This window comes from Cheilinus undulatus, linkage group 23 (assembly GCF_018320785.1).
Source record: "Cheilinus undulatus linkage group 23, ASM1832078v1, whole genome shotgun sequence".
Taxonomy (NCBI): Eukaryota; Metazoa; Chordata; class Actinopteri; order Labriformes; family Labridae; genus Cheilinus; species Cheilinus undulatus.
Window position 1 is genome coordinate 12,406,579 of NC_054887.1, and position 25,684 is coordinate 12,432,262.

A 25,684-nucleotide genomic window follows, 5' to 3' on the forward strand; every position below is an offset into this window, starting at 1 on the left:
GGGAATGCTTTTAGACATTACAGGATGACATCATCTTCAAAGACAAGGAGGGAATGCTTTTAGACATTACAGGATGACATCTTCAAAGACAGCTTATTAACTGCCTGCTGAGAATATTGTAGAAAAGTCCAATTTACGAATGTTCACTGAGCATTTATCTCTCTCACTCTGGTTCAACACACAACCACAATCATGGAGAAGACTGCTGACTTGACCAGTGTCCAGTGAACAGTGTTAGAAGCATCTTACCTGGACTAAGGAAAGAAACAACTGGACCATTGCTCAGTGGACCAAAGTCCTGTTTTCAGATGAAAGTAGTTTCATTTAGAGATCAAGGTCCCAGCAGGTTAGCAGTGCCACAGACTGATTTCATCCATGTCACACCACACTAATGCAGTAATCTATCTATCTATCTATCTATCTATCTATCTATCTATCTATCTATCTATCTATCTATCTAAAGGCATTGCATGGTAAGGAATATAGAAAATGAGTTTATTTACCATTAAATTGTTGGATCATGTTTCTATCAATTTTAAATGTGTTGAAAAAATGATATAACAATGTAATAATTAATAGTAAAACTTGTGAAAATGTTATTTTTATTCCATTATAACCATCCATGTTCTCCCTCTTCATCATGTTAGTGTGCTTGAAGCTCTCTGTCGCCCCCTGCCGTCCTGAGCCGCTCCCTGCAGGGTCCTAGCTCTCCGTCGCCCCCTGCCGGCCTTTGCCCCTCTCTGCGGCTCCTCTATTATTTTCCACTCAGTTTCTCGCAGTTTAAAATGGCGGCGTTGAGCAGCGCCGAGTCTCCACCGCCCGTCTTTAACGGAGACACCGCGGAGCGGGAGCCGGGCAGGGAGCGGGGCCTGGAGGAGCTAGGCGCCGCGCTGGACGCCTCCTGCCCGGCGGGGATCCCCGGAGGTCCGCAGGAGGAGGAGGTAAGCGCTCCGGCGGTGGGGAGCGGGACTAAGCTGGGCAGCAGAGCCGGGCTAGGAGCCGAGGTAACTGGATGGAAACGTCCAGGAAACAGCGGCTGTAGCTCGGATCAGAGGGGAGGCAGGGTAACGGGAACGGTTTATCAGAAAAGGGGGAGGCGGAGGAGTGAGGCTAAGGAGGGGGAGCCTTATCCCGGGGAGAGATGCTCGTTTTGGGCCTGCTTTATTCCTCCGCTCCTTCTCCGTTTGTCCAGCAGAAAGACACTGCAGCTGCAGCGCCAACACGCACACACTAACGCACACTATACACACGCACGCGCTCACTAACACACCACACAAACACACTGGGGCTGGGCGATGTATTCAGATTCAAGATATAACGGCATATTTCTAAACGTGATACAGAGTAGGAAAACATCGTTAAACAGATACAGCTCACGTTAGGGCTGGGCAACATATCCAGTATTTAGTTGATATCAGTACATGATAATAAAAGAGATAAGGTAAGACAGTATTGTCCATACTGATGTAGTTTAGGCTAGGGCTGGGCAATTTATTAAGTTTTTATTATGCATTGGTATAGAATATTTGAATCAGGTTTTGGCTAAGGATGGCCTTTGATTTTCAATTTTTTTCGGTAGCAGTTTATTTAAAAAGAAAAGACTTGGTGTGGCTTTTACTAACATTTAAAGGTACATTTTTCCATAATTTGTACCGGGTTGTAATGCTGTACTACCTTCAGACAAAGCGTTTGACACTAGAATCTCTTAGCTCACCACCATTAAATAGTGAATGAAGAAGAAAGCAGAAATGTGAACAGTCATAACTTTGAGGCCAGGAAGGGATGCAGCGATAGCACATTTTTCCAGTACTATACTATAGTATTTCAAGTAAATAATCAGTTAAAAAATCAGTTTAACTTTGTTTTTCCAAGGGAAAGAAATTGTTTCTTATTTGATTTAAGTGGCAGGAAACAGTGTCAGATCAGTTTGCCTTATAATGGCAATTTCTATGCTGTGTTAGCATCAAACTAAGAAACTTGGATGAACTTCCAGGTCCATCTCTTAGAATCTTTGAATTTATTTGAAATATCGGTTGTTTGCAGATGATTGCATGTCATAGCAGAACTCTGGGTTTCTGCAGAGAAAAGCACTATCAAAACATCAATATAAGAGATAATGGCAACAAAAAAAATCTTGAGCTTCTTTGAAGTCCTCAAAGTAGTCAGCACAGTCAGGTAAAGAAAGTTTAAGAAGCTCAGTGAGGATTAAAATTAGATTAATTTCACTGATCGTTTAGTCCTAACACCAACAATCTTTCCCTAATGTTGACTGTCCCTTACTGACAGCTTTTGGAAAAGTTGCCAAAAATGGCCAAGTACTGGGCAAAAATGGAGGGGGGAATCCCCCAACACACCAGCCTCATAATCAAGTTTGCCTTTGAAGATGATGCCATCCTTTAAAGTTTATAAAGCATTCTATCCTTGCATTTGAAGATGATGCCATCCTTTAAAGTTTAAGCATTCCATCCTTGCCTTTGACGACGACGTCGTCCTTTAAAGTTTATAAAGCATTCCATGTTTGTCTTTGAAGATGAGGACATCCTTTAGAGTCTAAAACATTCACCTTTGCTCTTGAAGATGTCATCTTTTAAAGTTTATAAAACATTCAATCCTTGCCTTTTAACATGATTTCATCCTTTAATAAAAGATTCTGTCCTTGCCTTTGAATATGTCATCCTGTAAAGTTTATAAAACAGTCCATCCTTGCCTTTAAAGATGTTATAATTCCTTAATTCCTATAAAAGAGTCTTTCCTTTCTTTTAAGATGCCATCCTTTGAAGTGGATTAAACATTCCATCTTTGCATTTGAAGATGCCACCCTTTAGTGCCTATACAAAAGTCCATCCTTGCCACTGAAGGTGCCATCCTTTAAAGTTAATTAAATATTCTATCCTTGTGTTCGAGGATGATTTCAACCTTTAAAGTTCATTAAAAATTCCATCCTTGCCTTTGAAGATGTCATCCTTTAAAGATGATAAAACATTCCATACTTTCTTTTGAAGATGCCATCCTTTAACGTCTACAAAACATTCCATTCTTTCATTTGAAGATCATGTCATCCTCTAGACTCTATAAAACATTTATCTTTGCTCTTGAATATGTCATCCTTTTAATGTCCACAAAACATTCCATCCTTGCCCTTTGCATACAGGCCAGTTTAAACCCCCAGTTGTCATTTCAATCTAACCAGTACTCCACAAGGTTTATTACCTTTAGGGTTTCCTATTCATGACAACATGATGATCATATCTTGAGGTTGTCTAGCTGGAATGTGATACACGATGTATATTCAGATTTTTGCTGTAAAGAAATGGTGAATGGTGGTCTTAGAATGCTGAACTTTGATATGATTCTTCTAAAAAGCGAATCATACAGTAACTTGTTTGACACCACGGCAGCAAAAGTAGAAGTCCTAGACTCACAGTATTGGACATTAATCATAAATGTAGACGAACTCCTACACCGCCCAAACTGTACAAAAACATTGTCAACATTTCAATATTAAGGTTGCCAAATGTTGTCTCCTTGGAACTACCGTCTGTTTTCAAATGATCAACTCTCCATTATTATTATTTGAGGACAGAAACTTCATGATCTTCAGTCAGATTTTTAAACTTTAAAGAGATGAAGGACACTGTCTAAATTGCACAAATACATAGCAAACATTTGAAGAAGTAGGTAGAACTGACCATAATCAAGGTGAACCTTCATTTCTTGCCAGTTTCTCCCACTTCTTCAAATGTTGCAAATGTATTTGAGCAATGAAATCATGATTTTTGGTCTTTTTGATTTACTAAAATGCAATTAACAATGCAAAAGTACGTTGGCAACATTTTGAAAAAAGTTTGGAACTAGCTAGGAATGAATGAAACCTCTTATTGCCAATTTTATCCACTTTTTTAAATGTTGCCAACATATTTGTGCAATTATTTGAGCATTTTAGACATGATCTTGAGTCATGTTTTAACCACAAAGAGACAGAGCAATGTCTTGATGGCACTCACACAACAGGGAAAATATAGCTCATGAAAGAGACACAGAAAAACAGTATCGCTCAGAGCCTGAACAAGGGGCTTAATAACACAAAACAGATTTACAGAACCTGGTCCATCTGTGATATCACAATTCACATTATTGCCAAATTGTCCAGCGCTGCTTTGCTTGCGTCAGGCTGAAGAGACTAGATATCTTGGCTGCCTTTGTCCTCTGTCACATGCTGTTTTATAAACTAAATTTCTCCGAATAGGGATAAATGAAGTTTATTATCTTATGAGTTGTAATCACAAATTTAAACATTAATTATTCCCTGTTTTCTCTTGATTTTATGATCAATAGAATCATGTATTAATTATTTAGTTTGGATCTTTAATTTGCCAGGTGATTTAAATGTCTTATTTATTGATAAGTCAAGATTTATTTTTGGGCTTTTCATGCTTTCATTGGTAGAAGCAGGACAGTGGATGGAGTCTGAAACATGAATGAGATGGTGGGAATGTCAAGCAGTCTGAACCACAGGACTTGAACCTGGTCCGCCTATGTGCATAGGGTACAACCTTACTGCTCGGCCATCCCTGTTTTTATTGTATTTCATTCTGGTTCAATACTTCAGTCTGACGTTGCTATAGTGGGTTTTGTTCAAACAAAAAAAAACAATCCTGTTTATTTGATAACTAGTATTTATATCAGTTTTGGGCGTTCTGATACCAAGTGGTAATCCTTAATGCTTTGTGTGGACACACCTTAGTGTGTACTGTCTGATAACTCTGATACAGAGGTGGTCTGGGATGTCTTTATCTGGACTGGGCTGGTTGTGTAGATCTGTAGTTTCCAACCTTTTTTTCTTTAGGCCCCCCCTTACTGATATTTAAGGAAAGCTAATCCTCCTAAGGACTCACTTGGAAAAAAAGAACATCAATTTGAACTGCTTTGATTGGCAAAATCCAGACATAATAGGCCTACAGACACCTGGTCTTGCCAAAAGATCTATGTAAATTAGAAACTTTCCATTATTAAAACAGCATACAAGGGGCACTTTAGAAAATAAAAGTAAAGAGGATCTGTTATTTTTGCACAAAACGTTCATTTTTCAAGTTTAAAAAACATTTACATTTACAATGGGAAAAAAAAAATTGACTTTACAGGTATCAGGTCATAAATTTTTAAGTTTTTGGATTATGAAGTCGAAAATAGGAAGAAAATCCCACAGGATTAAGCTGGTTTCCCTCCTCAAGTTCTGCAGTCGGGAGCCTGATCCAACAACACTTTTGACTAGGACTGAGCAATAAGGACAAACATGTGATTTTAGCCCAGAATTATCACATTTTCTTTAGCATCTGGACTGAGAAGAGGCATTTCTGTAAACTGGTATTTTCCTACCGCTGTTTCAATTTAGTCCCTTGTAAATTTAAGACTGTACAATTTAGTAAATTTATTACTTTAAAAATATCAAAAATTTTAAAACTTAAATATCTGAAATACTGACTTTGGTTTCCTGTAAATGTAATTTATATAATCAATTTTTTTTTTCTCAAAAATTCAAAGAAATTTACAGATACTCTATTTTTTAAAATCTATTAGGATGACCATAATACGGCGTTGTTAATTTCGTCTCTAATCATAGAAAAAAATACATGTAAAAATACATTTTGATACTGTCAAAGCAGACAGGGCATGGCATCTTTGGGTGTTGCCCTGCGCCCAGGTTGGGAGCCTGTGGTGTAGCTGTATGACAGGTATTACAGACTGCCCTGTCAGCTGTCATGATCTTCTGTATTCTTCTAGTAAACTAAAAGCATGGCTTTATTTATGTCCGTCCAGCCTCGCTCAGATATAGAGATCTGTGTCAGCTCAGTATAAGAGCCGGTCTTTCGGCTCACAAACGGCTATTCATGTGGTCCCAGTTTGCCCTTTTTATATCTTTAAAACAACATCAAAATAAAAAATTGATTCTGATTTTAAGGCTGATAAACAGTTTTAATTTTAAGGATGAAGGAAGAAACAAAATAAAACTAATGGAATGACAATGAACAAAGAAAATCTCCACTTACTTATTTGTACATACGGCTGATATTTAACTTAGTACAGGCTGATATATCGGTTGTCTGTATATCAGACATTTTCACCTGCCCATACTGATAATAATCCAATATCAGCTGATACCAATAACATTCTGATCATATCATGCATCCCTAATGGGGAGGGCCCATTTACTGGGCATTACAGGGGTCAAGCCTGTTCATAAGAAAGAGAGAAACATGAGGCCCAGTGACCTTGGCCTTTGACTCATGACCTTCAAAATCCAATCATATAATCCTTGATTCAGACAAGAGATTTCGGCAAAATTTGAAATAAATCCTCTAAAGTGTGTTCACAAGAGTGACCCAGCTCGATTTAATGGCTTAAACATGTTAACATGTTCCTCTAAAGACCAAACATTTAGCCAATTAAAGCCACTGATTGATCAACTTTAGAAGTAATCAACAATTGGTGTGACAAGAAAACGAGCATTAGTTCAAGCGCTGCCACATGATCGAGATCAGCTGATGGCCAGCTGATTTTCTCTAAACCGCTATTTAAACCGCTCTTGCCTGGCTACACCCTGCAAACTGCTCTTGCAACCCTCCTCCATCCCAGCTCCTCCTTCATTCTACTTCTGACTTAATCACTGCCTTTCTGTTGTCATTGATGCCTGCTCTGTGCTTTTTGCTGCTTCTTTCCCTGCTTTGGGCTTTCCTTATCGGCATAGGAAGAGCAGGATTATGTGCTGTTCCTGCTTGATGCTCTCCTTGAGGCTCGTGGGAGGGCAGGGTTTCCTAGAACAGCCACACTGCCAAACATAAATAACAGAGTAAGTGCTAATTAATAACTGCTTTCTGCGTTTTCTCTCTATTCCTGTGTCACAGATCTGGAACATCAAACAGATGATCAAGCTGACACAGGAACATATAGAGGCTCTGCTGGACAAATTTGGAGGAGAGCACAACCCTCCTTCTATATATCTGGAGGTAAGATGGGTTTTATTTGGGTTATAAAGTCAGATCAGAGTGGGATGAATTCTTCATGCTCCGAGCATCTCTGCCCTCTCAGGCGTATGAGGAGTACACCAGTAAGCTGGACGCCCTGCAGCAGAGGGAGCAGCAGCTGCTGGAGGCCATGGGGAACGGCACCGACTTCCTCTGCTCGCCGTCTCCCGTTCCCGCTCTGCTGGAGGTGAAGATGGGGGGCTGTGGGGGGGTTGGAGGAGGGGCCCAGGCCTTCCCTTCAGCTCCTAACACCTTGGCGGTACTGCAGACCCCCACAGATGCCAGCAGAGCCAACCCCCGCTCCCCCCAGAAACCCATCGTCAGGGTCTTCCTGCCCAACAAACAGAGGACGGTGGTATGTCTCATGACCTTTCTGTTGGAATATATTTTTATGTAGATGATTAGGATTGTAAAACACAGGAATATGAGCAAACTATTAATCTGCTTATTCATGATCCTGATTCACTGAGTGTTGCTGTGACGTGTTCAGGTACCGGCCCGCTGCGGGATGACAGTGAGGGACTCGTTGAAGAAAGCTCTGATGATGCGAGGACTCATCCCAGAATGCTGTGCCGTCTACAGGATACAGGACGGGTATGTTTGTCTCTGAAACATAGCATACTGCATACAGCTGTAGTTTGAGATCCTCACCTTTCACTTCCTGTTTCAGAGAGAAGAAGCCGATTGGCTGGGACACAGACATCTCCTGGCTGACAGGAGAGGAGCTTCACGTGGAGGTGTTGGAGAACGTCCCGCTTACCACACATAACTTTGTAAGCAGCCATAATGTCTAAACATAAGTGATTATAAGCTTAATAATCTCTCCGAGCCGAACTCTGATGATTTCTTTTTTACCTCCAGGTGAGGAAGACATTCTTCACACTGGCTTTCTGTGACTTCTGCAGAAAGCTTCTGTTCCAGGGTTTCCGCTGTCAGACTTGTGGGTACAAGTTTCACCAGCGGTGCAGCACTGAGGTCCCTCTAATGTGTGTCAACTACGACCAGCTAGAGTGAGTATCGCACACAGGGCAGAATGCTGGACTAGGATACGATTTCAGAATGTTTTTCTTTTTTATGGTTTTAACACAGTGCTTGTGAATAGATTGTCTTCATTTTTTTTTCTTTCCAGCTTGTTGCTAGTGTCCAAGTTCTTCGAGCATCACCCGTTCACCCAGGAGGAAGTCTCCTCTGAGGGAACCACACCCGTGTCCGAAGCTTGTCCATCACTCCCCCCGTCCGACTCCACCGGGTCAGTCCTCCACCTTTACAACCTGCTTATACAACACATTCACTGGGAATTATGTCCATTTTGTGTGACAAATGCCGTCAATACCACAATTATATGCAGCTTCCACTGTCGCACTCCGCAGGAGACCTAACATGACTTATATGTCACCACATTTATGTTGTTTGGCAAACAGTCGCTTCACAGCTCAGAACATGCTGGATTATGTATTAAACAGGCTAGGGGTTGGTGCCTTGATAGGTTAAAATCTTGCAGTTAAAGAAAACATGGACTAAACGTTAAGGAGATAAAGCTTGTGTAGTGCTGGTTTGATTGACAACGTTCCTCAGTTGAAGACAAGTGATAAGTTGAGGAGGGAAGAGATCTGTTGGTCTGTCTCACAACAATAACCACTGGCCAAGAGATCAACTATAATACCATAGCTATGAGATGTGCTCAGTATTGGTATAATAGCTACTTGATGTGCTAAACATAGTTACTATAGCTACTACATATGCTCAATTACCTTCTTATAACCTGTGGATGTACTCAACTACCAGTTTTGAATTTACTAGATGTGCTCAACTACTGTATTTAAGTTACAAGATGTGCTCAGTTACCAAATTATAGCTAATACTTGTGGTCAACTTCCATATTGTCGCTAGAAGAGCTACTCAATTGCCAAATTATAGCTAATATATGAGCTCAACTAGAATATTGTAGCTAGTAGATGTGCTCAATTACCATATTATAGATAATAGATTTGCTCAACAACCATATTATCGATAGTACATGTGCTTATTTACCATAACCAGTAGATCTGCACAACTACCTCATAACAAGTAGTAGATGTGCTCAACTACCATAATAAAGCTAGTAAATTGCTCAGTTACCATATTATAACTAAGAAGTGTGCTCAGCTACCATATTCTAGCTAGTAAATCTGCACAGTTACCATATAATAACTAATAGATGTGCTCAATTATCATATTGTAGTTAATAGATGTGCACAGTTACCATATTATAGCTAGTAGATGTGCTCTACTGCCATATTATAACTAATATATGTGCTCAGCTACCATTTTATAGCTAGTAGATTAACCTATTTACCATAGTAAAGCTAATAGATGTGCTCAACTACCATATTGTAGCTAGTAGGTGTGCTCGATTACCATTGTATAGCTAATAGATGTGCTTATGTACCATATTATAGTTAATAGATGTGTTCATCTTCCGTATTACTCTAATAGATGTGCTTTTTTACCATTTTATAGCTAATAGATGTGCACAGTTACCATAGTATAGCTGGTAGACGTGCTTGTTTACAAAATTATAGCAAATACTTGCTCTCAACTACCATTGTATAGCTAATAGATAGCTTATATACCATATTATAGCTTGTAGATGTGCTCAACTACTATTATAGTAAGTAAATGTGTCCAATTAGCTAACAGTTCTCAACTACCATATTATAGCTTACAGATGTGCTAAATAGCCACGTTAAATACGGAAGATGTGCAACAAGTAGTTGATGTGCTCAACTACCATATTATAGGCAGTGAAAGCGCTCCACTACTTTAATATTTAGCTTGTAGATGTGCTCAATTTCTATAGTATAGCTAACAGAGGTGCTCAATTACCATATTATAGCTAATAGATGTGTTCCACCACCATATTATAGCTAAAAGATGTGCTCAACTATCGCGTTATAGTTTCTATATGTTCTCTACTGCACGATAGGTCGTAAATGTGCTCACTCACTATATTACAGGTAGTAGATGTACAAACTCCATACAGCAAAATCAGATCGTATGGTAAAGATGGCACAGCTGCACGTAACTGCACATTGAGGAGTTTGATTAAAAGCCTGGAAATTGTCAGTCAGGAGGACAGTGTAAACCACTGGGACCATGGGAGACTGAGGCTTTTATACTTGGCCACTTAAATTCTTATTTTAAGTTACTTTTCTTAAAGTCTTAACTTTCTACTCCCCCAGGTCAATATGCCACACCACTGTGTCCCCGTCCAAGTCCATACCCATCCCCCCCAGCTTCCGGCCCAATGAGGAGGACCACCGCAACCAGTTTGGTCAGCGGGACCGTTCGTCCTCCGCCCCAAATGTTCATATCAACACTATTGAGCCCGTCAACATTGACGTGAGTCTGACCTTTTCAGATACTTAATGAAAACATGGCTGTTCCTCATGTATCAGCAGTTCAGAGGGGATTTTCTCTAATTAAACGTAAAGTAAAATATATCCATGTTAACTATATTATTACAATTCTCTCTTCTTCCTTCTAGGACCTGATTCGGGATCAGGGCTTACCACGGTCAGATGGAGGTAAGGATCAACGTCAGAGTTTTCTGGATCATTCTGTGGCTTTTTCCCACCATCCCGCGTCTGCGTGCTCTGGTCTTATGTGTGTGTGTGAAGTTCAGTCAGTTTTGTTGAGTTCACTGAGAGCAGGATCACTCAGATCAGTCAGGATCACTGATGGTCCATGTAGATAAGAAGACCTCTTCCATTTCTAGATCACGCTTAAAGGATAGTTTTTATCATTTTTATCAAGGTTTAATGAAACTAAAAATAATCCACATGTCTTAAGTCTTTATGGTCTAAAGTGATTGATTGGGTAACTTTTTTCAGATTGGAAATTAGTAGCTCAGAAAGGAGATCTCAGCAGATGCCTGACTCTACTTTAAAACACAAAAACAGGCTGTTTTTTTTTAAACTAAAGTTACAAGCAATCCTATTCATTTACTACTTACAACAAATTGCTGCTAAAAGATCTAGATGAGTTTGTCCCTTTAGTTTTCAACTGTAGCTTTCATTTAAACAGGCAGATGTTAGATGAATGCCTTATGAGAAAAGCAAATAAGAAAAACCCTTATAATGTTGACAGTTAAAGTCAAGTGCAGCGCGTACAGACATAGTGACATCCACAGCCAGGCTTACATGTAGGCGTAGCAGGGGTCTCCATCCATCAGCTGCAGTCATAGTCAGTAGTGAGTTGGAGGTGCGACGGGCAGGGTGAGTAGCAGTGATGGTCTGTCTGTTTCTCTTTGCCCTGCAGCCCCCCCGAACCACCCCGCCCGCTGCTTGAGGAAGCACCGAACACGGACCTCAAGCCCCCTCCTATACTCCTACCCCAATGACATAGTGTTTGATTTTGAGCCCGAGCCTGTGTTCCGAGGTAGTTAGGCCTCTGTGTGTTTCTGTGTCCTCCATTCACCTTAAACCCTACCTGAACCCCACCCAGACCCCCACCTTCATCTCACCCCCTCCCTGTGTCACTGTGTGTCCCTGCCACCCCTCTCTTTACCCCTTTATGTCCTCACCCTCTCTCTTTGAACACACCAACACCTCACAGAGATCAACACTGATCACACGCTCATTTCTATGGATGGAGGATTTCTTTATCAGTTAGTGATGCCAGGATTTCGAAAATACCTTAGTAAAAATGAAATGGTAAAGATAGGAGTGTGATACCACAGCTACAAAAACAAGTCCTGGACTACCAGTATTGGGATTTTAACTAGTTAAAATTGCAGACAAACCTCTGTAAACTGTCTAAACTGTACAGGTACAGTGCCAGTGTTTCACTGCCAAACCATTACCTACATATTTATGCGATTTAGATGGTGTACAGAAGTTTGTCTGCAGTTTTTGCACTATGCACTCCTGTCCTACTTGTCCATCTAATGAAATTTTTGAAAAGCTCAGCACTTTTTGATACCATCAACCATTAAGATTGTATCTTTTCAAATTTTCAATACTGTCTGTGTTGGTTGTTAGTATCAGCATATTGTCTGTGTCATCCTATTTATTGATTGTAAGTATAGGTCTACATCAGCTGCAAATGTTGGCCTATATCAACTGTAAATAATGTCCTGTTTGACTCAAAATATTGTCCCATATCAGCTATCAATACTGGCTTATATCAGTGGTAAATACTGGCCTATATCGGCTGTAAATATAGGCCTTTATCAGCTGTAAATATTGGCCTATATCGGCTGTAAATATTGGCCTTTATTGGCTGGAAATACTGGCCTATATCAGCTGTAAATACTGGCCTATATCGGGTTTGAATACTGGCCTATATCAGCCGTAAATATTGGCCTATATTGGCTGTAAATATTGGTCTATATCGGCTGTTAATACTGGCCTATATCAGCTGTAAATATTGGCCTATGTCGGCTGTAAATATAGGCCTTTATCAGCTGTAAATATTGGCCTATATCGGCTGTAAATATTGGCCTTTATTGGCTGGAAATACTGGCCTATATCAGCTGTAAATACTGGCCTATATCGGGTTTGAATACTGGCCTATATCAGCTGTAAATATTGGCCTATATTGGCTATAAATATTGGCCTTTATCAGCTGTAACTGTTGGCCTATATTGGCTGTAAATATTGGCCTTTTTTGGCTGTAAATACTGGCCTATATCAGCTGTAAATACTGGCCTATTGCAGCTGTGAACATTTACCTTTGTCGGCTGTAAATATTGGCCCAAATCTCCTGAACCTTAGCCTATATCAGCTATAAATATTTTCTTATATCAACAGAAAACACTGTCCTTTATTGGCTGTAACTATTGTACTATATCCACAGATAATATTGACACATATCAGCCGGAAATATTTGTTTACATCAGCTGAACTTTGGCCTATATCATCTGTAAATATTGTCTTACATCAACAGTTAATATTGTCCTATGTTGGCTGTTAATATTGTCCCATATCAACAGATAATGTTGACCTATATCAGTTGTAAATATTGGCTTGCATCAGCAGGTAATGTTGTCGTATTTTAGATATGTATATATATTGACCTATTTAGGCTGCAAATTTTGGCCCTCATCAGTGGGTAATATTGTCCTATTTTAGCTATAAATATAAATGTGGGTATATATCGGTTGTAAATATCAGCCTATATCGGCTTTAAATTGTCCTATATCGGCAGGTAATATTGGCTTGTATCTGCTGTAAATATTGTCCTATATCAATAGGAAATTTTGTAGTGTATTGGCTGTAAATATTGTCCTATATTCACAGTTAATAATGGCCAATATCAGCTAAAAATATTGGCAGTTAATATTGTCGTATTTTAGCTATTACCATTGGCCTGTATCGGCTGTAAATATTGGCCCTTATCAGCAGATCATATTGTCCTATGTTCTATCAATTTTGATCTTTTTTCACTGTAAATACTGGCACTATCAGCCAGTAATATAGCCCTATATTAGATGATAATAATGGCCTATATCAGCTGTAATTATTGTCGTATTTCAACCGTAAATTTTGGCTTACATCAGCTGTAAATATTGTCATATTTCTCTTGTAGATATTGACTTACATCTTAAATTAATTTATAGATATCGTATATTGTTGATATTTTTTGTCCTACTTATCCTGTTCGGGGTTGCATGGGTGGGGGTCGATCCCAGCTGCACCCCGATCTGGTCACCACCACTGACGTACAGAGACAACCAACAAGTTTTACAGACAATTTAGAGCCACTGATGAACTTAAAAGCATGCATTTGGATGTGGGAGAACCCACACATACATGGTGCAGGACAAGGAGAATATACAAACTCCAAACTGAAAGGGCCTGCACCTGAACCAGGAGACGCAGATGCAACCAACCTGTTAATGAAGGGTAGATATAGGTGGCAAAAGTCTAGATGAAGGTTTTAGATAAATATTGCTCATAGGGTTGTAACATTAAAGCTTCAGTCGTAGTGTTAGTTATTGAAGTTGCTGACCAAACCTGCCTGAATATTAACGGTTCATTTGCATGACAGTATTGATGTTACAATATCCATATTAATGAAACCAGTTGAATTATTTATTCAGTGGTGATGTTGATTAATAGATAGTGCTGTGGTCCAAAGAATTATTAAAGGTTTAACTGCCATCCAACACACCCCTCACCTCTCCTCTGCATGTGATCACACAGACACTGATGATAAAGACATCTTTACCTGTCCACACCTACAGCTCCTCCTCCTTTTCTTTCATATCCTCTGTCATCACCGTACTCCATCCACTCACCTCTCTTCTTCTTCTGCTGTTTCCCCTCTTCTCCCAGGCTCAACCACGGGGCTTTCGGCCACGCCCCCCGCCTCCTTACCTGGCTCTCTGACCAATGTGAAGGTCCCACAGAAGTCGCCATGCCAACAGAGGGAGCGGAAGTCCTCGTCCTCGTCTGAGGACCGCAATAAGATGGTGAGATACTTGATGGTAAGGTATTTAATTATGCTCCTGAGATTTAACGACCATCTTTGAGCTGATTTGATGTTGTTTTTATCAGAAAACTCTGGGGAGGAGGGACTCCAGCGATGACTGGGAGATCCCAGAGGGTCAGATCACACTGGGACAGCGGATAGGGTCTGGATCATTTGGGACCGTCTTCAAGGGAAAGTGGCACGGTAAGACCAAAGCCTAATTTTTGCTCTAATGGACCTATGCGTTTGTGAGTACTACATGCTGTACTTTTTGGTGAGTAGTGGTTTTGGCCTTGGAACTCTCCAATGGTTGCCATTTTTGCCCAGTCTCTTTCTAACTGTTGAATCATGAACACTGACCACAACTGAGTCAAGTGAGGCCTGCAGGTCTTAAGATGATCTGATCTGATCTAAGACTTGAGTTAACATCGACTGAGCAAGTCATTATACACCAAAACTTATGAAATGTCTGTGCCCGTGTTTTGAGCTGTGTATATGGTCTTTAATAAAGCTTCTTTGCCTGATGTTTTCCTTTTGTTCTTTCAGGTGATGTTGCAGTGAAGATGTTGAACGTCACCGCTCCCACACCGCAGCAGCTTCAGGCCTTTAAGAATGAAGTGGGGGTTCTCAGGTATCCTCTCAATCCTCAGTTTTTAAAACAGAGACGTCCTCAAGTTTCCTCTTTTTGCACTGTGGATTGATGTGTCCGTTTATATCCAATCAGGAAAACGCGTCACGTGAACATCCTGCTGTTCATGGGTTACACCACCAAGCCTCAGCTGGCCATTGTGACGCAGTGGTGCGAGGGTTCGAGTCTGTACCACCACCTGCACATCATTGAGACCAAGTTTGAGATGATCAAACTGATCGACATTGCCCGGCAGACGGCGCAGGGCATGGAGTGAGTTTATTTACCTTATCCTAATGCTGTTTGAGTTTAACTTGATCGTTATTGTTTTAATCACCATCCCTCTTCTCTTTCAGTTACCTGCACGCCAAATCAATCATCCACAGAGATCTGAAGAGCAACAGTATCCTTCTCATACATTTAACCACTTTCTCACCCCAGTAGTTCTTATTTGTGGCATATTTTCAAACATTAATAAATTGTATTTTTAGCTGAGGTATATTACCTTTTTAGTACTCATATTAAAGAAAGAAAACATTTGCAAATGTCTCAAGAAATACCTCTTAATATGCAAACATATATATCCAGACAACAGCCAGTATAGAGACTTTAATTGGTACATCTTTTTTTGTTCTTTAAGGAACCTGTCAGACACTCTTTAAGCCTTGTCATCTCCCATTTTCCTTGTTCCTGGACTGGATCCTGGAGATTTGGATGTTTTTAACTTAGAGATATGCAGAAGTGAAAGCATAACAGATCGATAGTTTGAGTAGAAGAATATTTCCTTGACCCTGCCCCTCTCAGATATTTTCCTCCACGAGGATCTGACGGTGAAGATTGGAGACTTTGGCCTGGCTACAGTGAAGTCTCGTTGGAGCGGCTCCCACCAATTTGAGCAGCTGTCCGGCTCCATTCTGTGGATGGTGAGTGATCTGTTTCTGATTTTTGTGAATTAAACAGATATACATATGGAGAAAAGTACTATTGGAATGATTTCTGTGCCTTTCTCTGTGTCTGTCAGGCTCCTGAGGTGATCCGGCTGCAGGATAAGAATCCGTACAGCTTCCAGTCAGACGTTTACGCCTTTGGTATCGTTCTGTACGAGCTAATGTCTGGAGCTCTGCCGTACTCCAACATCAACAACAGAGACCAGGTACAGTCATACAGATGGTGTTGCCTATACAATATATATATTTGTTATATTAAGCTTATAAACATGTTTCTAGCTGTCAGAGACCATCAGTTTTGTGTCTTTATATTTAATGAAGAGCTGCAGGAGGCAGGTTGTGGTTAGCTTAGCTTTGCCTGGAAAAATAACAGGTTGCATCATTTCCTTTTTTATAATCTAAAACATTTAATATGCATTTTTAGAATAAGATACATGTCTCTCTAAATTAGTAGTGAATGTAATATAAGACAATGAAAACAATGTACACAACACAAACTAAGTTAAAGTTAACAGGAAGATGTTTAGGAGCACCTCCAAGATAAGGGAGTCTTTGGTTGTATTGAGGTGTGTCAGGTATAGCAGCAGTTTTAAGTGATGGTCAAAGTTATAGCAGTGACTGTTGATTGGTCATTGAAGTAATTCTGTGACTGTTGAGTATCATCAGAGTAACTTTGTAACTGCCTCCTCTAAAAGGCCCAGTTCATAGGTACGGTTTGGCATTCCAGATATGGAATTTTTATGATGATGTTTATTTTATACAATGTTAAATACAACTTTTGTAAATCCCTTTAAAGGAGGCACTGTAAATAGAGGGGCAGGGGTGAAAAGTAGAAATGGGACTGACCCTTGTTATTTCAGTGGGAGTCCTATCACATTGAAATTTGAGCTCTGTGAAATGTAAAGAGCCTGTTTTTACTAACACACCCCTCTCTCTCCTCCTGTAGATCATCTTCATGGTGGGTCGGGGTTACCTGTCTCCTGACCTTAGCAAGGTGCGCAGTAACTGTCCCAAAGCGATGAAGAGGTTGATGGCCGACTGCCTGAAGAAGAAGAGGGAGGAGAGGCCGCTTTTCCCCCAGGTAAGAGACACTGAGTTTGACTATTCAGCAAGGGGAGAGAGACCCCTGGAGTGTGTCTATCTTTACTTCTGGAAGTTAGATGTTACTCAAACCTCTTTTGACCTCTCTTGATTTAATCTGCTGTTCATGAATTTTTGTCACCTCTTGCCATGTTCTCACTGCCTCATGGATTTTAAAAAATTGAGGAATTGTTCATTTTTGACCAGCAGGGGGCGTAAGAGGCTTATAGCATTATAAAGGAGATTCACTAAGGCTCCAAACACTATCTCATGATTTTCAGAGGTCTATTGAGATCCTCAGTGCTGATTCCTCTGATCCCGACAGCTGATTGTGTCTGTGCTGTGTTTGTGTCCATCAGATCCTGGCGTCCATCGAGCTGCTGGCTCGCTCTTTACCCAAAATCCACCGCAGCGCCTCGGAGCCATCGTTAAACCGTGCTGGCTTTCAGACCGAGGACTTCAGCTTATACGCCTGCGCTTCACCCAAAACCCCCATCCAGGCAGGGGGATATGGTCAGTACAACCTTAGACAAACACAAAGATGGAAAAAGAGGATTCATTCTTCTTTGACACACTTTTCTTAAGAACTAGACAAGGCTCCTCTCTTTTTGGTAAAAAAAAAGACCAAAGATCATGTATAAATTGCACAGATATGTTGGCAGCTTTGGAACTGGCAAATAGTGAACTGGGAATGAGTGAGGGTTTCTCTTGCGTATCATCAGCTCCTCTCACCTTTCCAAATGTTGCCAACATATTTTTGTATTGCAACATAGGCCGTCTTTTTAGCTTTAGCTGTTTTTGCTACTATTGATCAGTAAAATAAGAGAGTAAGAGACTGTATTGTTTTAAGACCCAGTTTCGTAAAGGTACTGACCCTTTTAATCTCCATGATCTAATAAGGTTTGATTCACAACAACCCCTCTATCATGGAAGCATCATAATTAAGTTAATTGTTGAGAATACACACATACATGTTCAAATTAATGAAATAGTATTTTGTTAACTGTAAAGAAAAGAGAGCCTGATTAAATAAAAAACAAACTACTAGCAGTGCTTTCAAATTAATTTGCTCTTATTTTTGTTCCCGCTTCCAGGCGAGTTTTCAGCGTTTAAATAAGATCTGCAGATCTCTTCAGTCCGTCCCTCTCCACCTCTCTAAAGTCTCGTGTCCATGCGGTGGATTCATCCATTTCTGAACAAACTGAACAAACAAAGAATGTGCTTTTTTCTTCCTCTGTCCACCTGAAGGGGGCAGCATCCCCGCCATCCTCCAGCTGCAGAGACGGACCAACTCAATCAGAAAAACTCACAAAATAAGACCTTTAAACGAGACAAAGACAAGGAAAATAAGACGCAAAGATTTCCAAATAAGGAGGGTTTCAGGAGGAGACGCCTGCCTGCTGGTGGAGCAGAACGAAGAGAGACGGGGGAGGAGGAGGCCGTCGCCTCACGCCAAGAGGGGTCGGTTCATCCGCCGGGCTGCTGGATGCACTTTGAGCGACGGCGAGGCGTTAGCCCGATCCTGAGACATGCTGGATGGTTCACCCTGAAGAGGACGACTTGAAAAGGAGATTTATTTTGTTTTCTCATCTGTTCTCATGTTACAGATTTAAGCTAGCAGCTGCTGCTAACATTGAGCTTCTTCTTCTTTTGTTACATTTGCAGCACAAGCCTTCAATTTTTTTTTGTCTTTTGTGACCAAATCCTACATTTTTCCTTTTAATTTTACTCCAACGGATTCCATGCCTGAGACGAACAGCAGATGAAAGTTTTAGCTCTTATGAATCCTCCATGTGGACGCCAAAGAAGCGATTCCTGTCCAGAGGAAACTTCCAGGCTAGGGCTTGGCAATTTATCAAGATTTTACGATCCATGAATAGATTTTGAATCAAATATAGGGGTACGACAATATTGTTTATATCGCTGTAGTTTTTTCTGATGCTCATTTAAAATAAGAATCAAATTATATGTATACCTATTCAGTACCAATGCAGAAAAATTACTTCTGTACTTGGCCTGAATTGAAGGTTTCCCTGCCTCCTAGCCATTTCCACCCACTTCTCCCAAATATTGGCAACATTTTTGTGCAATTTAGACAATACTCCCTCCCTTTTTTATGTTAAGATATGTCTATGTTGCACAATTACGTTGTCATCATTGAAAGAAGTGTTTTGAACTGGCACTAATTTCTAGTTTAAGTTCTACCAACTTTTCCTTATATTGCCAATGTATTTGTGTAATTTAGAGAAAGCTCTTTCTCTTTTTTAATCAAAATAAAACACAAGATATCTAATTTGCACAAATTTCTTGGCAACATGTAAAGAAATGGACAACATTCGCAGGAATGAAAGTTTCCTTCACATATTACCAGTTCCACTCACTGTTCAGATGTTTCCTATGTATTTGTGCAATATAGACAGAGCTCTGTTCTTTTGGTTTAAATAATGTCTAAAGATAATTTCTAAATTGCCCAAATATATCAGCAACATTTAAAAAAAAAAACGGTTGGAATTGGCAATGATGGAAGAGTTCCTTTGCTTATTGCCTCTTCCATCCACTTTTCCAAATACTGCCAACATGTTTATGAAATTTAGACAATGCTTTTTGCATTTTAGTTCAAGTAAAGACTAAAGGTCACGAAAGATTATGATGAAACCGTCAGCAACATTTGGAGAAGTTGTCGGAGCTGGCAGTGAGGGGTTTCTTTTCTTTCTTTTGGCTTATCAGCCTTACCTGCTTTTACAAATTCTGCCAACTTTTTTGTGCAATTCAGAGATGGTTCTTTCCCTAGGACTAAAAATCATGTCTAAATTGCTCAAGTATGTGGGCAACTTTGTGTAAGTGTCTGAAACATGAAAGGAGTGCAAGTTCCCCTCATTTATCACCAGTTCTGCCAGTTCTACTTTACAAATGTTTCCAATGTGTTAGCACAACTTACACAATGCTCAGGCTTTTTTTGGGTAAAATATGACTAAAGATGAAGTCAAAATTGCACAAATATGTTGACAACATTTGAAGAAGTAGGTAGAAATGGCAAGAAATGAGGGTTTCCCTCACACCTTGACAGTTTTAAACATGTTTCCAATTGTTATTAATGCAATTTTGACATTTGGTGGAAAAAAAAAAACTGAAAATCATTCACATTAGAAGAAGTGGTGGAACTGGCAAGGAGTGAATGTTTTCCTCACTTACTGCGTGTTTTACCAGCTTTTCCAAATGTTTCCAATGAATTTGTGCATTTTGCTCTTGTAATTGAAATAAAACAAAAAATCATGTCTAAATTGCACAGAAACAGTTAAAGAAATTGACAAAATTGGCAAGAAGTGAGTTAATTTTGCTTACTGTCAGTTCCACCCAGTTTCCAAATATATTTGTGGAGTATTGACGATGTCCCCTCTTTTTTCCATTAAAATGTGGCTAAGATAACATCTGAATTGCACATATATGTTGGCAACATTGAAAGAAGTAATTAGAACTAACGAGGAGTCACTGGCTGCTAGTTCTTCCAGCTTTTCCAATTGTTGCCAATGCTTTTGTGCAATTTGGAGGGAGTTTTTTCTCTTAAAGTTCAGAGTTAAAAGATCACATCTAAATTGCACAAATAAGTTGCCAACATATTTGTGCAATTCCTAACCTATTTTTTTGAAGTTCACCACTCATCTTCTTAATATCAGGATATGATTTGTGGTTCATATCTCCCAGCCCTAACCTAAACTACATAGATATCAATGTTCTTGTCTTGCCCTATATGTAATTCAAAATGATTAAATGTATGTTAAAACCTTGATATAGTACAGAAATCACCCAGCCCTAGTCTGGATCCTGACTGTTTCTTCTGGAGGGTAAAATGCTGATTCGTCCATTACAGCGTTGCTGTCCAGCGTTTACACCGAGCCGAGGAGCGTGTACAGGACCTGCAGCTTCTCGGAGCATCTTTTCCACGTGCATGTTGTGTCATTTTTCCTTCTTTTTTCTTTCCGCTCTCGTGGCTTTAATATTTGCACTCAGCTCTAAACGGGGACCTTAACGGTGTCTGCTGCAGACTGACGGCTGCAGCATTTCCTGCTGAATTCCCACCTTCCCTTTGTGGACACACGCTCACCTGTACTCTTCATTCCAGCGTGTGCTCGGGGCCGCGGGGGTTTATTCCAGGTTGGTTTAGTTCTCGTCGATGTTTGCCTTTTTTTCTGTACAGGCAGGCCTGCAGATATTTACTTATTTATGTGATTCTTTTGGTTTAGTTTTCTTTATTTGAAGCTATCAGTCTTTCTTTCGGACGCTTGTTTTAGTCTTTTTGACTTGTGTACTTGCACTTTGTGGAGATGGATCCAAGCAAACGAGCGACTTGCCTTTTCTTTTTCCTTTACGGAGGAGTAAACAGAGACGTTGGGAGCAGACGAAGCACAGTTTCAGACGCTCCAGTGTGAACTGTGAATATGGATGTGGAGGATTCAGGAGCGACTGTGACGGAGCCTCCAGCTGCAGAAACGTCCATCCAAACTCTGACAGTCTGATTCTTCTCTTTCATCAACATCATCTTCATATTCTTCATCGTAAGCAAAACCGCAGCCTGGTCATTTAACACGTTAGCACAGTCCAGGACCAGGACTTTACAGGCCTTTGATTTAATGTCACATATCAGCCAGTCTCATGTCTAGGACGAAGCTTCTTTTGTGAAGACTAATTTATAAAAACAGCCTTTATTTTCCGTCAGTAATAAGGTTTTAAACCATCAAAGTCACACACTGAAGCAGCTTTAAATGGGAGTCATTTGATGCTAAAGTGACCATGGGATTAACAAAACGGTTGATTATTAATTTAATCATTGCAGCTCTAATTTAGGAACTGTTAAAACTGGATGACTTTACTCATTGGAAAACTTATTATATTCCACTGAACAGACTGTATGTCAGTTTTACGTGAGAGAAAAGAAACAGTGCATCATCAGCGATGAATGATGAGGTGAATTTTGGCTTCACTTGTGGACCAATTCAGTCTCCTTTCTTTACTCTCAAAACAAGTAGGATTCAATTGTTTGTCATTAAATTTGATGATGATAAAGCTTAAAGATTTCTGTCATCAAAGCTGTGCGCCCAAACCAGACGGTTCAATGGTCAGTGTCCTTTACAGCTAACACATTTTTAATTTGAAAAGAGAAATCCAAAATCAAGAAACAGGCTGTTTCCATATACCATTTCTTTTTTTTCTTTCTTTTCTTTTTTTTTTTTTTTTTTTTTTTTAAAGGAAACGAAAACAAGGAAAAAACCTGCCCTAGGCCTTTTTAGGCAGTTCATACTTAATTGCTAATCAAACAAAATCTAAAATGGAAAAAAAAAGTTTTTCATTTTTCGTTTTCCAAAAAGGGTTAACAAAGGATAAATGTTTCATTTTTAATCTTACTGTATTTTGTGCAGTGATCCAAAAGAAAGATCAAGGAACAGAACACTGGTGATGTAAAAGTGTTTTTTTCACGCTTTACAGGAAAAAGAATATTACAGGTCAGTGTATTTTCTGGCAGATCCATTTCCTGTTTTAAACGAGCCTCAGAAATCAGAAGAAACTATTTTATTCTTTTTCTTGGTTTTTGACAGGAAATAGAAAACACAGGTTTTCATTTCAGTGACAAAAAAGGGAAAAACTAAATTTTCATAAAGGGGTCCACCGTTTTTGTTTTATATTTTATCTTGTTTTCATGAAATCCTTGAGGAATAGGAAATTATGTGACTCACTGGGAAAGGTGATCATTTCAAAATAAAAGCTCTCATTTCAAAATGTTAGTCTGTATAGCCATCCACTGTGTTTTACAGTATAATAAAAGGCCTATTGCTTTATAGAGTGTAGTAAAAGATTTTGTCAGTGATAAATGTACTGGTGAGTTAATGGACTATATTAATAATAAAAAGGAAATAAATTAATATGAATAAATAAGCCTGGAACAAAATTTTTAACTTAAACCATCCACGCTGTATAATTAGTGAGCCATTCTCTCCTCTGCCTGTTGGTTTTTGCTCTGATTATCTATTTGTTTACTTATTTATTGTGTACACACAATAATTAGGAAACATTTCCACCAAAGGATACAGTCATTAATTGAAAATCTGACTCCTGTAGTGTACATGAATAAATACCTCCAGCAGCCCAGGCGTATTTATTCATATTAATTTATTTACTTTCTGATATTAATATAGTCAATTAAATCACCAGCACTTTTACCATTGACATTAAAACAGAAGAAAAAACAAGAATTGGACCCCTTCTTTATTTATTTTGTTGCCGTTTTTGTGACATGCAAAAAATGGCTAATTATTCCCTTTTTTTTTTTTTTTGTCAAAAACCAGAAAAGGCCTGTTTTTCCATTTTTTTCAAGTTCCTGTCAAAAAAGAATAAAAAGAATATGAGGAGTTTCTCCTGATTTTTCAGCCTTGTTGCAACCAGAAGATGGAACTGCAAGAAAATACACTGACCATTGCATCATCAGTTTTCCGTTCATTGATCTTTCTTTTTGGTATAATCACAAAATCAAGATGTAAAAACTTAAAAAAAAAAAAAAAAGTTGTTATTTTTCTGTTTCTAATTCCCAGTTTATTATGAACTGCCTGATAGAGCCAAAGGCAGGTTTTTCCATGTTTTATTTTAATTGGCAAACTGCTTGTTTGTTGATTTTTGATAAGTCATTTTAAATGAAAAACACTTACCGTTACATAATCTAGCTTTAAATGCTGCTCAAGTATAACAGCTTGATTTTTGATTTTGAATTCATACACTGCTTTTTCTCTTTAACATTTGGTTCTGAAACACTCAAAATTTCCATTGTGAAAATTTTCATTCCTACTTTTTGTAACACCAGTTGACAAAAACAGCTTTATCAGAATGTTGTAAGATTTGGTGGTGGAAGAAATAGTTTTAAAAGTAAAAAAGGACAAATATTATAGTCATCAAATATAGTCATTAAAAGTGACAAAGGCTGGCTACACACTAGACGATTTTGGGCCTGATTTCTCCACCGCCTTGATTGGGGCTTAGGCCTTTTATGCCGCTTGTTACAACTGATAATTTATCCAAATAATCCTCAAGGATGTGATGATTATTTTTCTGCACCCTGTTGGGTCAGAGCCTCCTTGATCAGAGGGTTCCCTTTGCCAGTTCCTTCATTTTTTCCAAATATTGATGGCTTATTTAGCAAATGTTTGTTGTAGCTTCTGGAACCACAAATGTCAAACATTTCTAATGGTTACCATAGAATCTGGTTTTATAAGTCACATTTTAATGCATACTTTTTATCCAAGAGTCTGCCTGTATCTCATTGACCAGTCATAGTTCACATTTAAAGAAAACAGGAAGTATAATGTCAAATAAATAAAACACTGAAAACACTCCTCAGTTATACACAAGTGACAGGCTGAGATGTCATTTACCGTATTATAGTTAGATGTGCTCAACTACCGTATTATAGCTAATGTATGTGCAAACTAAGCTAAAAGCTGCACAGAAATGGCATGTTTCATTGAGGAAATGGAAATCAGAAGGACGTTTTTCCTATCAGGGGACTTTAAAAACAGACTGAGGCCAATGTACCAGTGCAAATTATATTCCAGATTATATGGTATGTTTCGGGTCAAGGTATCTGATAGAATGTGTGCAGTCGCCAATGAGAGCAAGCATGCAGGGAAGCTTTTAGATTTGAAAATCGTCTGGTCTGTGGCCAGCCTATGAGACTTAAGTATTGCTTGAAGTATGAAACAGCCTTCATCTTCCTTCACAGACTCTGGTATCATCATCAATCATCATCAATACCAGTGAAGTCTTCAGAGCGCTGTATTTATTCTCTAACACATCTTTAATTTATCAAACATCATCATCACCCTTTTCATCATGACCTCTTCTGTTTAATCTTCCTCTTCTTCTTCTTCTTCTGTAACATTCCCTCTATCTCCCTGCCTGCACCTTAACTCCTCCTCCTCCTCTTCCTCTTCCTCACCGACCATGAAGAACTTTGAGATTTTAATTTTATTTTGTTTCTGGTGTAAATATGTGTACAGATGAAATCCTGTCAAGTTTGCTAGGAGGCATGGAGACTACAAAATGTAACAAACTATAAAATGTTGAAAATAAACAGAGCGGGGGTTAAAAAACGGTTTTTGATGAGATGAAGGGGCGCAGTGTAAAAATATTTAAGGCTGTATCATACGGAGAAAGAGCTTAATGTATTTGTTGTGAATATGAAAAACTGATATATTAAAGAAGTGCATGAAAACTGTACCTGGTCTCATGGTTTTATGGGCTCGGTTCATGGTGTAGGAATGTTAACGACCACATGGGGGCAGCAAACGACACGGGAAAACATCTACTGCTATTAAACTCAGGGCCTTTTCTGTCTTAACCCCCCTTAGGGCAGACTTTAAACCACCAAAAACAGCATTTTCAATCTATTTAATTTTACTACTAATTGGAAATACAAACCCAAATTCCAAAAAAGTTGGAACATTGTGTAAAACATGAATACAGCACAAATGAAATTTATTTTACATTCAAACTCATAACCTCTAATTTTT

At 39.2% G+C, this 25,684-nt stretch overlaps 1 protein-coding gene across 2 annotated transcripts; it reads left to right on the forward strand.

The window, feature by feature from the left end:
- The first annotated feature begins 728 nt into the window (after positions 1-728).
- Positions 729-25,374, forward strand: braf (B-Raf proto-oncogene, serine/threonine kinase). Of its 2 annotated transcripts, XM_041780483.1 has the most exons (20): positions 729-941; positions 6,903-7,004; positions 7,087-7,377; positions 7,513-7,616; positions 7,693-7,795; positions 7,884-8,032; positions 8,152-8,271; positions 10,244-10,403; positions 10,549-10,588; positions 11,322-11,441; positions 14,342-14,478; positions 14,564-14,681; positions 15,024-15,108; positions 15,202-15,378; positions 15,462-15,508; positions 15,910-16,028; positions 16,127-16,258; positions 16,999-17,133; positions 17,492-17,645; positions 18,227-25,374. In XM_041780483.1, exons 1-20 carry the CDS (start codon positions 786-788, stop codon positions 18,247-18,249), a joined length of 2,472 nt encoding a protein of 823 aa, XP_041636417.1. In that variant the 5' UTR covers positions 729-785; the 3' UTR covers positions 18,250-25,374. The 2 variants fall into 2 exon arrangements, with proteins under 2 accessions (XP_041636417.1, XP_041636418.1); XM_041780484.1 differs by lacking the exon at positions 11,322-11,441 and having other exon boundaries at positions 730-941.
- The last annotated feature ends 310 nt before the right edge of the window (positions 25,375-25,684 follow it).

Excerpts from the sequence above, each read along its gene's own strand:
- braf (XM_041780483.1), top strand. The coding sequence starts at position 786 with ATGGCGGCGTTGAGCAGCGCCGAGTCTCCACCGCCCGTCTTTAACGGA. Across the intron at positions 8,272-10,243 it reads CCCCCGTCCGACTCCACCGG|GTCAATATGCCACACCACTG; the intron begins GTCAGTCCTCCA and ends CTACTCCCCCAG. Across the intron at positions 17,134-17,491 it reads AGAGGCCGCTTTTCCCCCAG|ATCCTGGCGTCCATCGAGCT; the intron begins GTAAGAGACACT and ends TGTGTCCATCAG.